General features: G+C 32.6%; 2 protein-coding genes across 2 annotated transcripts; one reads left to right on the forward strand and one right to left on the reverse strand.

The window, feature by feature from the left end:
- Positions 1-11239: 11239 nt before the first annotated feature.
- LOC121232329 (auxin-responsive protein IAA11) lies at positions 11240-14597 on the forward strand. Its single transcript, XM_041118085.1, has 5 exons — positions 11240-11865; positions 12778-13103; positions 13377-13512; positions 14013-14074; positions 14154-14597. The coding sequence occupies exons 1-5, from the start codon at positions 11519-11521 to the stop codon at positions 14204-14206; spliced, it is 924 nt and encodes a 307-aa protein (XP_040974019.1). The 5' UTR covers positions 11240-11518; the 3' UTR covers positions 14207-14597.
- A 45-nt stretch (positions 14598-14642) lies between these two features.
- On the reverse strand, positions 14643-18318 carry LOC121232328 (MDIS1-interacting receptor like kinase 1). Its single transcript, XM_041118083.1, has 2 exons — positions 15302-18318; positions 14643-15212 (listed from the first exon to the last, which is right to left on the reverse strand). Exons 1-2 carry the CDS (start codon positions 17985-17987, stop codon positions 14806-14808), a joined length of 3093 nt encoding a protein of 1030 aa, XP_040974017.1. The 5' UTR covers positions 17988-18318; the 3' UTR covers positions 14643-14805.
- Between the last annotated feature and the right edge of the window lie 568 nt (positions 18319-18886).

Genomic DNA, 18886 nt, shown 5'->3' on the forward strand with positions numbered 1-18886 from the left:
TCTATATATATATGAAATATTATTGGCCACATATGTGGCATATACCCAAATATTTTGTTTCTGTTAATATTCTTTGGGAAGGATATGAAAATGTAGGAATGAATTCTATCATTACAGATAGAAAATATTTATCTTATTTGGTATTGAAACAAACAAATATTATTCCAATATTTGATAGTACAAAATTAGTTGAAAGTTCCAGAAGAGTTACTATATCACTATTTAAAAAGCACAAAATTTGTGATGGTTAATGCATTACTTTTAAAAGTTATTTGTAATGGATCTCATATTAAGATTATGAATGAGGAAAAGATTATATTTCATATGAATAAAAAAAAGGGGATTGAGTTATTAATTTATAATATTTATGATATTCTTTTGTCATCATCCTTATTAAAAGGTTAAAAGTAAAATATTTGACTGTGAAAGATATACCTATGAGCAATAGAATATGATAATTCTATCTAAAACTTACTATGGTTGGATGCACCTAAAGTTGCAAGTTTTTTTAAAAAAAACTGTGAGTATAACTCTATAGTATTCAGAATAAGTTCTCAATTAAAATTATGTAGTAAAATATTACTAATGAGAACTTACAATAGAGAAAACTTATATATGAAAAGTCATTGGTTATGTACCTGTTGTATACCTGGAAAATAGATTTTTGGGCATTTGAAGATTTTGGCATATTTCCTGAATCGAATATTGCATACAATTATTTGGAAATTATATTTATTGACTTGGTGGCATTATAGACTTCACATTGATTTAGACATTTTCAGTAGTAAATGTCACAATAGTACTTATATGTGGATACAAATTAAAAGGAATGATAATAAAATTATCAATTTGTTACAGCTTAGTACAATTGAAACATTTGTTAAAGTAAACCAGAAGTTTACTAATACAAATGTGTCTACTACTTGGTGTGACCAGTTAGACCATCCTGGATTGTATATGATGCGAAAATTAATTAAAAATTTATATGGACATTCAATTAAAGAATCAGAAGATTCGTTAATTTAAAGAATTCCCATTTGTTGTTTGTTCTCAATGAAAATTGATTATTAGAAACTCACTAGCTAAAGTTGAGATTTAATGTGTTGCATTTCTGAAATGAATATGGGCCCATTCATCCACCATGTGGATGATTTTGATATTATATGATTTTGGTAGATGCATCTACAAAATAAGCACATGAGTTATCAACATGCAACCTGTCATTTGCAAGATTGCTTGTTTAAATGATTAATTTCAGATTATGCAATTAAAATAATTCATCTTGCTAATGTTGGTGAGTTTACATCCCAAGGTTTCAATGATTATTGCATGTCAATTGGGATAAAAATTGAGCATCCTATAACTCATATTCACACACAAAATGATTTAGTTGAATTGTTTATCAAATGCCTCCAACTAATAGCTAAACCATTACTTAAGAGAACAAAACTTTCTATTTCAGCATGAGATTCATTCTTGTACTTATTTACATGTACGCATCAAGCCAATAAATTATAAATACTCCCTACTACAATTGATTTTTGGTCATTTCCCATCTTACAATTTTTTGATGTGCGGTATATGTTCCAACTGCTCCACCACAACTCACAGGTCATAATAAGAGATTGGGAATGTATATTTATATGAGTCTCCTTATAATATCTTTGAGCAATTAATTCGATATTCAATTGTGACATGAGTTGTCAGTTTTCCCAACATTAGGGGGGGAGAAATAATAACTTGTAATGAGTTAGGGGAAAAGTAATTAAACTAGAAGTTCAATAAGGATAACTCATTACAAGTTAACTGTTAGATGTATTTACAACCTTAATGAGAATAAACAAGTGTTATATACCATCTAATATTTTAATTTGAATCAAAGTCCCAGTAAGATAATCAGTTAGAATAAATAATAGATTGATCGGTTCTAAAGATGAAAATTACTCTAGATGGTCATATAGTGGAGGCGGGTGCTCTAGAAGAGACCCAAGGCATAACTAATAAGTAAAACTTCAAAAAAGATTCAGGTACCTGAAACTGAATTTTAAAATAATGAAAATAAGAGATCACGATAAGTTATGTCAATTAGAGAAAATGTGGAACCGAATAATAAAAGTGGTCGACAATGATTTTGCATGCAATATTAATATTGAAATAATGACATAAAAGGAGGATCGTGAATAAATCTATTGAGAAATATAGATATTGAATAAATTAATCAAAATAGAAAGACTCAACTCAAGTACAATTAAATTCAAGGAGTTTTTGGACCAGTAGTCCAAATATCTAAAGGTATAAAGCCAATAAGGGTGCAATTGAAGTAGTTTTGCAAAAGCGGAATAAAAATATGAAGTATTTCGCTAAGTCCTGACATTAATTATGAAAAAATATAATATTCTTTTGTGGTGGATGCAATAATCTTTAGATATATTATTAAATTGACAATTCATAAAAGATTTAACTTGTGTCTATTGGTTATTGTTACAACCTTTTATGAATCACTATATAGTAAAGTTTATATTAAAATCCTTGAAGGATTTAGGATGCTAGAAGCATATTGAAATTCTTGAGAAATTGTCCATTTATATGAATTGAAATAATTTGAATATATGTGGTAAATTTGATTTAGTGAATAGTAGTTGAAGAAGGATTATAAAATGATCCAAAATACCTATTTGTGTTTTTATAAAAGAATCATGATTAAAGTTTGTTATGATTATTGTTGAATCTCCTGAAGAGATCAAAAATATTTCTCCAAATTTCCCTCACTCATGATTTTCAAAAGAATAGTGATATAAATGGTTACCAATACATTCAAATAGTCATTTGAAAAACTAGTATTCAAGATTGAATACGTAGAATATGAGAAAATATGTGATGTTTTCATGAGGGGGAGTAAATACGCATTGCACTCTTTTTCCCTTAATCGAGGTTTTGTCCCATTGGGTTTTCCTGGTAAGGTTTTTAATGAGGCAGCATATTATGCGTATTATAAATTGTGTACTCTTTTTCCTTCATTAGATTTTTATCTCACAGGGTTTTTCCTCATAAAGTTTTAATGAGGCACATTATCTATCAATGGACATCCAATGGGGAGTGTTATGAATATCTTATTAAGTGTATGTCCATCATGATCAAGATAAAGTTTTGATGTACTTTAAATTCTAATAGTTATTAGAATTAGATCTCTACTTTTTTTATATTTCTTATGCCTGTAAATAGAGACTCTGATGAATAATTATAATCATCCCTTTGATTAATAAAGTACATTCTATATTACTTTCATATTTTCTTTGTTCTTTATTCTCGTCATCTCTCTTTATTTTATAACAATTTTGATATTTTAAATATTTCTTAATAATAATTGTAAAAGAAAAAAAAATCTTAAACTAAAAATTATTAAATATCTATAAAAAATGACAAAAAAATTTATTTTTAAATATAAAACTATTTAAAGATTTATAAATCTAAAAAAATTTTAAAACTAGAACTAAATTTTTTTAAACTAACGTTTTTTGCAACTTTTTACTATATAAAAAAATCTTAAAATTTTCAAACAGAATTTCATTTTGTTTTTCGCTGTTGTTGAACTCCTTCATTCATATCAAGAACTTCGTAATGGCTCGATAATCACGGGTAATCGAAAAGTGTATTTTTGGGTATCCATTTTTGTAAAATGGATTCGTATATATTTATTAAAAATATTTACGAAGTTAGTTGTGTGGTTAGTTAAGTCTTGGTTAGGTAAATTTACTTGAATTAAAAGTAATTAAGTATAAGGACTAAATTGCATAAAAAGTAAAAATTTAATTATAGATTAGAGAAAAAGTGAAGTGATTAAATAAGAAATTAAACCCTAATTAACAAGTGTATGGTGATTGTGTCTGCATGTGTACAAATAATATATATATGTATATAATAATATATGAATACTTAATATTTAAGTATATAATAATATAATATATTATATTATATTATTATAATAACTAAAAGAATAAATAAAATAAATAAAAGAAAAAGAGACAACGAAACCAGAAAATTGAAACGAAACTGAGGGAAAAAGGAAAGAAAAAGAAATTAGGGTTTTGAAGGGTTCAAAGCTTAATTGGTAAGTTAATTTAGTCAATTTTCTTGTAATTTTTATGTTTTTAGAATCCTAGAACTAAATATTACTCAACCCATGTCAAAATTTTAGAAATTATCGAGTTTTTAAATGTTGTCTATGTTGAATAATTAGAGTATTAGGGATTAAATTGATAGATTTTTAAGTTAGAATTGAAAAAGGATTGAATTGTGGAATAAATTGTAAATTTTGAGTATTGGGGACTAAATTGTAAAAAATTAAAAATTTAGGGATTTGAGTGAAATAAGAGAGTTGAATTTAGTTTAGAGTGGAAATTAAATGAAAATATAGAATTAATTGTGAAGAAATAAAGTTAGTCTCAGTTTAGGGACTAAATTAAAATTTAGGTAAATGTTGAATAAAAATTTAAAATATTCAATGTGAAATTGAATTGTATTGTATTGATGAATTTTAATTGTTTCAATTTCGTAGCTAACGTTGTGCCGAAAACTTCAACTAAGAAAAGAAAAGATAAAGTCGACGAGGAGTAGCTCAGAAATTCTGGTTTGTATTTCTATAATTCGAATCTAATAATTAATTGTTGTATTTTGATTTAATAATTATGGTAAGTGATTGAGGTGGGTAACTAGAATTTTGATATTGAATTGAATTTATATGAATTTGTGATTAATGTGAAATGTGGATATTGGATATTGATTCTTTTTTAATTGTGGAATTAAACCCTATTAACTGTATTAGACTGAGACGGATATAGATGGCATGCCATAGGATTGGAATAGTTCAGGGATTCTTCGACCTCGAGTCGATGAGACACTGGGTGTCAATTTATTACTTCAGATATATTCGATGAGGCACTGAGTGCCAAATTACTTCGGTTTAGCCGATGAGACACTGAATGTCAATTTATTACTTCGAATTATCTGATGAGGCACTGGGTGTCAAACTGGTGTGTTTGGTTGGATCTGCGTATCCGTTCGAGTTCGAGTCGTGTTAATAGGGGTAATTAATTGAAATTGCATTATGATTGATATTAGATGATATTGCATGTGAAATGAAAATGAGACAGTGAATTGAAATATGGATTGAGACACATGAATTGTGTATTCATGAATTAGATATGGAATGAACAAAATTATTGTTTAAATGATGTGTGTATTATATTGTGAAAAGCCATTTATATAGCAAATATGAGAATTGAGATATTGTGAAACAAATGAAATGTGATATGGTTATTGAAATATTTAGATTGTATATTTGTGATTTCATATTTTTTTTATATTCGAATTATAGAAATACCACTGAGTTTATACTCAGCGTACGGTTTTATTTTCTGTGCGTAGGTTAGGACTTGATTTTGATTGCTGATTTAGTATCAAACAACGATCCCGATCTTAAACGTGGTGATATTTATCCTTTCGTGTTGGCATGTACCTAGGATGTCTAAATGTTAATCATTTTGTGGACTGATTGTACATAAGGTTATAATTTAATATTGGTTGGTTATAAATATATATATATATGAGTATGTGTTTATGTTTGAGGTTATAGTATGGCATGTTTAAGTTAATGTTTAAATGAACATGTTATAGGTAAATTAGATTGAATTTAGCATGTTTACAAATTAGATTTATATGATGTCTTATTGATGTGTTTCGACGATAGAATTTTGGTACCTATAAGGGTACATTGGTTAGATAACTAGATTGACTGTTCTGACATATTTTGAATGCATTTGATCTAAAAAATTCGGTAATGCTCTGTAACCCTATTTCGGTGACGGCTAAGGGTTAGGGGTGTTACAAACTTCATGTTATTTTACTCATAAATTGTTTTGCAAATTTTATTTTGTTTTATTTTTGTCTCAAAGCTCTAGCAAAATACATCTCAATGCAATATTCGAGGCTATTTCACCTAAATGACCCAAAAAAATAATTAATTTCATAAATGATCTTGGTTCAAAAACAATCATTCAAATAACCTAAAATGAACAATAAACTTGGGTTGGGGGACTTAATAACTAGCACCACTTAATTTTCAGACACAATCATTGCCTAACGATTGTGTCAAGGGTTCAAAAAATATTTTTTAGATGCTGAACACTAGATGGTCGGCATCCATGTATTTTTATTCAAACCGTAGCATATTGGTATATATTTATACTAGTATTTAAAATTTATTTATTTTTGGTATAGGACACTAAATGGCCAGCACCACTTTTTAATATAAAAAATTATTTTTTTGGGTTCTAGCACATTGATGGCCGGCATCTAATTTTTTGAGAACCAAAAAAAGTTTTTTTGGTGCTGGCACACTAATGGCCTACACCCTTGTACCGGATTAAAAAAAATTGGGTAATGGGATACTGATGGCTGACACCTTTGTACCAAAATTAAAAAAAAAATAGTGTCGGGATACTGATGGTCGGCACCCCCAGTACCTCGATACCAGTATCAAATAGGTGTGATGTAGTGAATTGCATATGGGAGTTTTTGGGTGTGTACCATCATAGTTGCACTCCCACGCACTCCCCAAAAAAATATTTTTTAAAGCTAGTATAAGGGTGTCAGCCATCAATGTCCCAACACCAAATTTTTTTTAATCTAGTACAAGGGTTCTGACCCTTAGTGTGTCAACACCCAAATTTTTTTTTTGGTTCTCGAAAAAGTAAGTGCCGACCATCCCTTTCCCCTAACCCAATTTTTTTTAGTCTAATAAAGTGAGTGTCGACCATCAATGTGCTAGCACCCACAAAAAAATAATTTTTTTGTATGAAAAACTGGTGCAGGCCACTTAGTGTCTAGCACCCAAAATGTTTTATTATATTGTTTAGCGTCACAAGCATTACTAACGAATCAAACAATTAATTTAATCATAATCAACATATAAACTAACTAATAACATTATAAAATACAGGGGAAAGTCACGACAATCTAATACTTTCATACTAGATTCTTATACATTCGAATAATAGATTATGCTATGCATTTGTAAACTTGGTTTTCCACTATTTACACTTTTATCACTATTAATACATTGCTAAACTTAGTCTTCCACTGTCTACACTCTTATCACTATTTATCCATTTTTGAATGTCAGAATTTGGATACATATAAGACTATTCCAATTATTAGCATCAGAGTATTGGTCCATACTTCATCTACGATAATCTTTTTAATTTATTTGCAATGATGTTAGTGGAATGCACTTAATTTAGGTTTGCTAATCCACCTCAATTCAGAGTAAAAGTTACTCTTACAACCACTATTACAAGTCTACAGAACCCTAAAAGTAGTTAAAAATAGACAGGGACTAATTTGAAACAATTCTGGGAGTTTAGGAAATAATTAAAAAAATTTAGATTTCAAGGGTCACACACCATGTGCCTCACATGCCCGTGTGTCAAAGTCGTGTGCCTCACACGCCTATGTGTTTAGGTCTTGTGTACAGGACGTGTGCCTCACACGCCTGTGTGGCCGGGCCATATACCTCACACGGTTGAGACACACGCCCATATCTCAGGCTGTGTAACTCTCTGACTTGGGTTACACACCCATGTGTGTTGCCCGTGTGTGACACACGCCCGTGTGGCTAGACCGTGTGCACCCAAAAGTACTTTAAAACTCAAGTTTACCATTTCCTATTTACTTGGACACTAAGCAACTCAATTACCAACCGTTTAACCTATTCAAAACACGATTAAATATGCCCAAAATACACCAAATTATCACCTAATATGCCTAACCAATGTACCCTCATTAGTACCACATTTTATATGTTCAAATACATCAACAACACATCAAACATTCAAGACTTTCATTCATATCACACTTACCATATTTGAACTAACTTTCAAACTTTTAAAGTTACCAAATATAAAGCTAAGCATATACCAAACATTATGCTAAGCTACCAAACTTTAAACTATCACATGCCAAATATAAACTAGGCTAGCATACCAACATAATCTCAACCACAACCATACACACATTTAACCATCATTTCACTAGCAACTAAATTAACAAAAGCTTATAAACGATGTCAACAAAAGACTCCCTAGGTACATGCCATTACAAAATGAACTATCACCACACTTGAGCTTGAAATTTGTGATTTGATGTTGAGTCGGCAATAATTCAAATAGCACCTAGCTTGCGCACGGAAAACAAAACCGCATGCTGAGTAAAACTCAGTGGTATTTCTATAATCTGAATAACATAAACTTGATATAAGTATTTAAAATGCAAAATGAATCAAGTAAGCTATGTTCATGTGTTTCAATTCAATAGTATAATTTTTGCTCATTCCTTATTCACATATACTAAGATTTTCATATGTTCAAATATATAAGTATATATCAATGACATTTTATTTAACATTTAAATACATCATCTCATGCAATAGCATGATTCATTTCTTTGATCAATACTTGAATTCATTCAAGTTTCACATCTCAATTCATCATTTCATATTTGATTTCTCATCTCATAATCATTTATCATATTTGCCATTTCAATATTTTCTCATCTCATATTCATTTCTCATCTTTGCCCTTTCAATATTAATCATATAAATTATTATTTTACTTTTCCCTCTTAACAAGACACAGATTCAGACGGATACATAGATCCAACCAACACACCAGTTTGGCACCCAGTGCCTCATTAGATAAATCCGAAGTAATAACTGCGTCTAGCGCTATATAAATTGACACCCAGTGTCTTATCAGTTAAACTGAAGCAAATTGGCACTCAGTGCCTTATCGACTCGAGTTTGAAGTAATCCCTGAACTCTTCCTATTCTATGACATGCCATCTATGTCCGATTCAGCCCGATACAATTAATAGGGTTTCATTTCACTTTTCAAATACAACCAATATCCAATTTCATGAATATATATCATCACATATAAGTATATATTCAATTTGATAATAATCACATTTTTCTCAATACACATATATTCATAATCAATATATTTCATAATATATTAAAATCAGCCCATTTTATTTCAATTATGAATTTAATTCAATTCTCAAGTACCAAAATACTCACCTCAAATACTTACAATATGCAAACAATTATATATGCAATAGTCTACTATTTAATTCGAATTATAGAAACACAAACCGTGACATTCGAGTTATTTGACGTCGATTTTATCCTTCCCCTTTTTACTCGAAGATTCCGATACGATGTTAGCTATGGGATTAAACAAATAAATCACATTAATATTAAAAATTTCAATTTCACATTAAATTTCAATTTTTACACTATATTTTGCTTATTATTCAATTTAGTCCTTAAACCGAGACTAATTTTAATCATCACATTTAACTTCATATTTTAATACTAATTTCACTTTAGACAACATTTAGCTTCCTCTTTTCCAATTCAACCCCTTAATTTTGATTTTTTTTACAATTTAGTCCCTATTTCTCAAAATCAACAATTAACTCCACAATTTAGTCCTTTTCCATTTCTAACTTAAAAATCTATCTATTTAATCTCTAATACTTAAACTATTCAACAATTTCAATATCTAAATCTTGAAAAATATTAAAAATTACAATACGGGTTGAGTAACCCTAGGTACCGAAATTTTAAAAACATAAAAATTACAAATATAGGGACTAAATTACACTAACCAATTTGAGCTTGAACTTCCAAACCTCTAGCGCGGTGCGTTCTCTTCTCCTTTTTCTTTCTTCTTTTGTTTTATTTGCATGTCTCTAGTTTCTTTTCTTTTATTATAACTTTAATTTTAATTATTATTATAATATATATACATTAATGTTAACACACACATATATATAATATATACATGCATTTTACTAGCCATGTTCGGCCACCTATACACAACCATTTATTAAATGGTTTAATTGTTATTTTAGCCTCTTTAATTTATTTCAATTTATAATTTAATTTTTATCCCTTACATGATTTAGTCCCTGTACCTTAATAACTTCTAATTTCACAAAATTCACTAATCCAAGAATTCATTAGCTACCCAACTAACTTCCTAAATATTTAATTAAATATTTACAAGTCCAATTTACGAAAACGGAGTCTCAAAAATACGTTTTCTGACACCCTCGACTATCGAGTTGTTACACTCTACTTCAATTTTAACCCCATAATTTCTTTTATATAATTCCAATTATTAGATTATCTGGGGTTTTAAGTAACTTTCAATTTTAGAATTTTTAAATTTATAACAAAGTGCTCTTCTTCTCCAAAACCACCATTTCTTCTCTCAAATTTCAAGTTAAGATTTTACTAAAGGTGAAAATGAAAACATGCCTAGGATTAAAGTGAAAGGGTATTTAATGTTTTTTTTTCTTCCAAAAGTTCAAAAGCAATGATTTTTTTAATCAGATTGGATATTGAAAAATTAGCTGTAAAATTTTTGGTTTTTCCTTGCCGCGATAGATTTTTTATATTTATTATTACATTTTTTTACAATTATTATAAAGAAAATTTTAAAAATATCAAAAAGATTTTTTAACTACAAACTAAGGACCAAATTAGCTAATAACCCTTTAATTTCAGGTGCAACATTACTTTTTAATGAAAGTTACTAGTCGAGTTGATTGACAAAAATGTAACAACTTGAAAACACTAGTGACTATTATGTAACTTTGAAAGTTGAGTGACTGAAATATAATTTTAAATAATGTTTGGGAATAGTTGGTGGAATTTACCCTTATGTTTATGGCTATTTTAAGGTTAAGCAAAATATTTCCCTAAATTAGGAAAAGAGAGAGAGAGAGAACACTTTCATATTAAAATAAGAAGGAAGGCAAAAGAATAAAATGAGAGATTCCTATTTTCCAAGAGGAGCATATCATTTATTAGCCTTTTGTTTTGATGTGTGTTGTTTATTTGCTTCACAACCATTATTAAGAGCTCAATTCTAAACATAAAAACAACAAACTCTCCAAATTTTCTTCTCAAGGTTCCTGAGAAATTGAAGATATAGTCCTAAACTATTTTAAAAATGCTAATTTGGTCCATGCTACAAAGCAAGCTAAGCAACTTGGGTTAAAAGGAAAAAAGGAAAAAGAGTTTGATGGAGGCACATAATAAAAGCAAAGCAGACAAGGTAGGGGCCCAACTAATGACTACAAACCCCCAGCAGCAGTACCACCACCTTACCCAACACCTTCCCAACCTAACCAACCTTTCCTTTAAATCTCTTTTTATTATTATTATATATATTTTCTTTCTTGTTTCCTTTCATTTTCAGTTTCCCAATGCCCCCACAAAACTTTAGCCTTAGTACCCCCTCTCAAATTCTCCTTTCTTTCTTCCTTTTGCTTTTTTATAATTTTCCCATTTTTCTTTGTCTACAAAGTTGCAAGCTTTACATGTGATTTCTCTCTTCTAGACTTATAAAGGTTTGAAACTTTGGTTGAACCAAGGAGGCTTTGATTTCCAATGCAAGGAGGTGGTGGTGGTTCTGAAAGTGGGTCTTTGTCTACAGTTTCAAGGGAGGACAACATGGTGGTGTCCTCAGAGGATTCTTCATGCCCTGATGAGTCTGAGTTGGAGTTGGGTCTTGGTTTGTGCCTTGGTGGTTTTAAGATGCACCAAGTCTCAAGAGGTGGTCAATTTGCTAGGATTTTGACTGCTAAGGATTTCCCTTCTGCCATTTCTGCTTCTCCATCACCTTCTTCTTCATCATCATCATCATCTTCTTCTTCTTCTTCTTCTTTAAGTAGGGCTAATGTCACAGCTGGGACCAAGAGGACTGCTGATTCTGTGGCTGCTGCTAATTCCTCTAGGTATGCTTTACTTTCGCCCTTATTATTTATTATTGCTTCATTAGGCCGGCCCTGACATGAATTATTCTTATGTTCTTGGATATAATTGGTATTTCTATTAATTTATCTGCTTTACTATAGTTATATTATAACATGTAGTTACCTTTATAGGGTATGTGTGTCATCAATTACAAAAAAATGGTACTGCAAATCCAAGATCAGGAGAAAGACAGATAACAAAAGGAAGGTCAAATTAGAGTCCTCCATTTAGGCTCCAAAGAAAACTTGTTTTTAAGTTGAATGTACTAATGTTGTCAGTAGATTGCAATTAGAAAGATATATTCATATGATTATTCATTCAGAAAGGAGTTGGCAAGGGAGACAACTTTATTGGTAGGTTGTTGAGGATTTGGGAGTTTAGTGCTTCATCTTATTTTGATGATATAAATGTTGATAGATGAAGCCTACTTCCTGGTTTTCGTACGTCATTCCGGATTCAATATATGATCCTATTTGCTTGGTGATGATTTTAGTAATTATCTCTGGATCAGATGATTGCAACTGTCTCTGTACCACACTCCCAATATTTATATAACTGATCCAATTCTAGAGTTCTGGAACCAAGTCTTAAGCACAAACTTCTCTCAACCCAAAAGAGGGAAGTCCTTTGGGCCAAAAATTGACATGTGCCATCGATGAATAATACACCATTTTATATGGAAACCTGCATATCTCTGGTGCCTTAATAACTAGGCTCCATCTTTATTGACAGGTTTAATGTGTATATTTGTTCTTTCAGGGTAACCGTTTTGACACTTAATGATTACTTATCTTTCTGTTAACTTATTGTGGAGATTGGATGTTAATAACATATTGGGAGCTTTTAGGCCTTTTCTTAATTTCTGTTATTTTTTTTTCTTAAATTTGGAACAGTCAAGTCGTGGGATGGCCTCCGATCAGAGCTTATAGGATGAATAGCATGGTTAACCAAGCAAAAAACCAGACCACCGAAGGATTTAACTCGACAATGGAGAACCATAAAAGTGAGACCTCTACGGTTGAGAAGGGTACTACTGGCATTAGCAGCTACCATAATAGTGGCAATGCTAAACTCAGAAAATCCCTGTTTGTGAAGGTGAACATGGACGGAATTCCAATTGGAAGAAAGGTTGATATGAATGCCCATGAATCCTATGAAAAGTTGGCAAAAACTTTGGAAGATATGTTTCTGAAAACCACTCTGAATGTCAATCCAGCAGGTGAGATTTCCTTTCTTTTTTCTTGGTTATGGGGATGTCCTGTACTATGTGAATATATGGAATTTAACTGAAGTGATATAATGGTGTATGTGTAAAACTCGCACTACTTGTGCATTATGCAAAACGTGAGTGTGGACATGCACGAAGCTAATTTGACAAGCATGTGTTCTGTTTCTCAAGTATTGTATCAAAATAGGAAACAGTAGACTGGAACTTTGAGAACTTTTGTAAGTGTTTCTCTTTTACGAATGTTGTCATGATTTTTGTGATTAGGATCAAGGGCTCTAGAGCTTGGTATGATGAACAAACTAACAAGATCCTCAAAACTGCTGGATGGATCATCTGATTTTGTGCTCACTTACGAGGACAAGGAGGGGGACTGGATGCTTGTTGGGGATGTTCCTTGGAAGTACGTATAGTTTCAGTTATACGTGTTGCTTTACATTTTCATTTTCCTATGGTTTTGCTCACATGAGATTTATAAAACCAACTACTGTTTTGCTTTATCTCCAGTTAGGAAACCAAATGTAGGATCTCCATTAGTTTCACTTTGCCTACATGTGTTGAATGAATTTTAAACTATGGAAGTGCATATTCTCTTTTAGCCGTATATATAGTTGCATTTATAGGATGCCCTCTGCGGTTCTGAATAAAACCGGAGGAGAGTTAAAGAAAAAGCTTGAACTCTTCATGAATGCATCTTTCCTCAAGTTCCCCCGAAATTAATATATTCTCTAGAAGACTTGCTGTATATATCTTGGTGAGTCATCACTTCCGGTTTGTCTCTTTTAATTGTAAACCGAAGTGGGTCAACTTAGGACTTCATGATCATAACTTGGACAGATGCATTATGCATGGAAAGTTGTTTTCTCTTGACACTTATTGTGAATCTTCTCTGGTTTGCTACAGGATGTTCCTTTGCTCCGTGAAGAGGCTTAGAATCATGAGGACATCCGAGGCTACTGGATTGGGTATGCAAATTCATATTCTCTCCATGTTTTTGTAGGTTTTGCTTCTTATTCTAAGGTTGCTTTAAATCATAATTTACAGCTCCACGATTGCACGAGAGGAACTGCCAGAGACAAAGAAGCAAGCACATCTAGAATATGCCAGCAAACATACAAATCAAAATGGAAATACGGAATAGTTAAGCCACTTTGACTGAGTAAAGTTTGAACTCCGAAGACTTGGTTTGTTCTCGATTACAATATTATTTTGTTACATGTTTTCGTCAACCTCTCAATTACAGTCTTGAGGAATAGTTGCCATACTTATTGAAAGGCACCAATATCTCAGTTTTCAATATGTAATATTATATTATACGAAGGTACCCAGTAAATGCTGTAATTTTTTTGTTTCTGTAAATAACACAGCCATTGTTACTGTATTATTTTCAAAAGCAAAAAATTGAGAAGAATTCTCAGAACTGCTTTGTATGGCTTGTGAAAAAAAAGCTGGATATTCCAAGAATTAATCTATAGATGTTTACTACTACAAATACATTTGACAATGAGAGTCAACAATTTCAGGTACTATGGGTTTAATCTTCTTGCCTGACACGGGAGAAATCCCAAGCTTGATTTATCTGTTAATTTCCTGAACAACAATATGAACCAGTGACTACATGCATTAACAAAAAACAATGCTACATACAGAGAAGAATATAGTTTAGTTTTGGCCCAAAAAACCAAAAGGGTGGGTGCTAAACGTGGCCATTTACAGGTGATGTGCTAAACACGGGGATTTCTTTGTTAGATGCATTTCCGCCATTGTTGCTACTGCTTTTTCTTCGGGGCTTTGCCTCCACAAGCATTGTAATTACATCCCTCATGGATGGTCTGTCTTTGGGGAGCTTGGCAGTGCAAAGAAGTGCTATCCTAGCAACTAATAGTGTCTCTTCTTGAATGTGCCTACAGTTTCCTAAATTGGGATCTAATGCCTCTTCTAAACTTTTGTTATCTCTAAATTTTCTCCGGATCCATTCCACTATGTCTACGGATTCTCCGAACTCCGGGTCTAAAGGCTTCTTTCCAGTGAGAAGTTCCAGTAAAACCACCCCAAAGCTGTAAATGTCAATCTTTTCATCAACTTTCAAGGTGTAACCATACTCTGCAACAGTCAATAAATATGGAATCATCAATGATTATATAAACCGAGAATGAGATCCATTGAAGAGAGCTGTTAATTTGTAAATTTACCAGGAGCTATGTATCCATAAGACCCTGCCACCATTGAGACTGTCTCATTCTTTCTCACCATCATCCTTGCCAAACCGAAATCTGCAATTCTTGCCTCAAGGTTTGCATCGAGCAGTATGTTGTTGGACTTGATGTCTCGATGTATAACTGGCGGATGACAATCATGGTGGAGGTAAGCAAGCCCTTGTGCAATTCCGAGTGCTACATTATAACGTGAAATCCAATCTACTAACAACCTACCAGCTTGCTTGCCGTGCAAGGCTTCTCCTAAGCTGCCATTTTGCATAAACTCGTACACTATCATCATGCTAGTGTCATTGTGAAGAAATCCCAATAACCGAACTATATTTCGATGCCTTAGCTTCCCTAAGAGATTCACTTCTCCGATGAAATCATCACTGTTTCCTGTCTCGATGTCGGTTCCTGATTTCCATAACTTTTTAATTGCCACAGTTGTGTTCACCTGCGGCATCTCAGCTTTGTATACAACACCAGTGGCTCCCATTCCGACCACGTTTGATTCTTTAATACAGGCTAAGATGTCGGAAGCTGTGAAATCCAGTCTTTGAAATGCCATTAATCTCCATGGCCATTCTCCATTGCCTGCTCCAAACCTTCGTTCAAAGTAACTGCTGTTCAAGTACCAGTTTTTATACAGCAACCGCCCACCAATAAATAAGATTCCAGCTGCTAAAATTGATGAGATCCCAATGAGCCACCCTGCAACAATATGCTTTGCTCGCAAGCTTCTCTGTCTCGATGACATCGGTGAATATCTGTTACATGGAGGGAGAACACCACCACAGAGGCCAGGATTGCCAACAAGGTCATTGGGATTGATTGTTCTTAGCACACCATTTGCAGGAACGGGACCCTCAAGTTTGTTGTATGAAATATTGAGCATTTCTAGAGCTGGAGAAGTTCCAAAATTATCAGGTATTCCACCTGTTAGAGAGTTGTTAGATAAATCAAGAACAGCCAATGTCGGCATCATAGAAATCGATTTTGGAATATTGCCGGTCAATTGATTATTGCTCAGATTTACAGTAACTAATTTCTCACATGAAGCAACGCTAGCTGGTATACTTCCTGTAAAATGATTTGTTGAGAGATCTAGCACAGAAAGTGAAGGGCAATCTTGAAACTGATCTGGGATTTCACCAACTAAGCTATTGTTCGAGGCAATAAAAGATTGCAAACTCGGGATCGAAAAAATGCTAGAAGGGAGAGAAGATCGAAGGCGATTACTCGAAACATCGATAAAAGAAAGTGATGTAGAAGAAGCAATATCATCAGGGATTTCACCAGTGAGACTGTTATTTGCCAATTCTAACCTCTCAAGACTCCCAAGTTTGCCAAGTCCAACAGGAATGGTCCCCGATAAATGATTATTATGCATTCTGACTCGAACAAGTGACGGACAATTCCATAAGCTGACTGGTACTGGACCTGAGAAAGCATTGTTGAATAGAATGAGCTTGGTGAGATTGCCTCCATCGCACAAGGTTGCCGGGATTTCACCCGAGAACGAATTTGACGATATGTCCAACCACTGCAATGGTGAACTCTTGCCAAGGTCAACCGGTAATGGCCCTGAAAAAGAATTGTTCCACAACTGGAGCACCTGCAATTGTGTCAACCCTCCAAGTCCAGCCGGAACCAAGCCTGATAATCGATTGCACATCAAGTTCAAGAGCTTCAAATCCTTAAGCTCAGCAATCTCAGCAGGAATTTCACCAGATAAATGATTATCAGACATATCAAGAAGCTGCAACGAAGTGATGTTGCCAATGGACGATGGAATCTTGCCTTCCAAATTGTTCTTATACAAGAAAACGGTTTCTAATACTTGGAGCCTCCCTAGTTCAACAGGAATCTCACCACTAAGGTTGCCAACTGCTAAATCCAGATACTTGAGGTTTGTAAGGTTACCAAACTCCATTGGTATCCCACCTTCAAATCCATTATACCCCAGAATTATAGTCTCCACTGATGAAAGCTGCCCCAGCTCTCCTGGTATGTAACCAGTGAGATTATTTCCTGAAAGACCAAGAAATTTCAGCTTCTGCAAGCTCTTGAAAGACTTAGGAATAGAACCCTGGAAGAAACTTCCTCTCAGGTCTAGAATCTCCAATGAAGTAGCATTGCCAAGATCCTCAGGGAGAATCCCTGAGAAGTTGTTGCTTGAAGCATTCAACAAAGTCAGTCCGGAAGCCCTTCCGAAACCGGCAGGAAAGCTCCCAATGAATAGATTTTGGCTCACATCAATGCTGTTGAGTGTGGTGAGATTGGAAACAGATATGGGCAAAACCGACGACAGTTGATTGCAGGACAAGTTGAGAGATGTAAGGCTTTTAAGGCGTTGAATATCATCTGAAACTCGTCCACTGAGGTTCATATGGGAAAGATCAAGCTTCTCAACTGACCCATCAGTGTTGCACCATACACCAGTCCAGTTACATTGAGCAGAATCCTTGAGACCCACATTTGCAGGCAACCTCCAATCATGGAGCATATCCAATGGATCAATGAAACCAGCTTTAATCGACAGTAAAGCCAATGCTTCCTCATTCAGGTTGGAGGTTTCAGACTTAGCGGTGGTGTCCCACAAGAACAACAACAGAAGCAAAAACAAATGGAATTTCAACTGCATAATATTGTTCTTCTTACAAACTGCCATCATCATCAATCTCTTAGAACACCATTTTGAGTCATTTGTATGAAAAACATTGAGGAAGATTAGTTATAATTTGAAAAGAGGTGTTGGGGTTGTGAAATAGCAAGTACTGACAGAGGAAGGAACCTTTCCATGTTAGAGTTAAATTAAAGACAGATCATCATCCCCCATCATGTCCTAATTAATTGAACACAATGTCTGTGAGTGGGTTAGTTATTCGGTATGATTGAATGCCAAGGAATCTTTCCATGTTATGGGGTAAGTATTAAGAAAGACAAAAATCGAATGGCCAACATTTTATGTTCTTTGCTTCAACATCTTTTCATACCTTATTTGGATTTCTACCGCGGATAACAATCTATTATCTATATCTTTTTTTCATTTTCATTTTCATTTTCTACTATTAATCCTTTTATTATGCTTTTCTCTTTCCTAACCTAAATAATAACATTTCAATCTTTTGCTATTAGTCCTATGTTCATCATTTTTAGTTTCTACACTTTTTCTAACACATAAATCTCAAATTTTTACATCAATTTTAATTTAATATGTAATTATACACGTGAAAACTCTACTTGAAACTTTAATTTTGATTATTTTATTTTTATATTGGATAAATATAATTATTTATTTATGCATTATATAAACATAAAATAATCTTATATCAATTATTGTGTTAATAATGTATAAGAATTGGATCAAATCAAAATTTATGTATAAAATCGTACAAAATCAAAGTTCATATATATAATTGCATATTTAATCATAATTTATATATAATTTTAATATTTATCCCTTTTTTTAATTCTAAACTTTTAGTCTTAACTTAAAGTCTTAAACATCAGTCGTTAAATCCATTAACATATTAAGTAAAAATAATAAGTTGACATAACATTAAGCACGTGGCA

The sequence above is a fragment of the Gossypium hirsutum genome, chromosome A07 (assembly GCF_007990345.1).
Source record: "Gossypium hirsutum isolate 1008001.06 chromosome A07, Gossypium_hirsutum_v2.1, whole genome shotgun sequence".
In the NCBI taxonomy this organism is placed as follows: domain Eukaryota; kingdom Viridiplantae; phylum Streptophyta; class Magnoliopsida; order Malvales; family Malvaceae; genus Gossypium; species Gossypium hirsutum.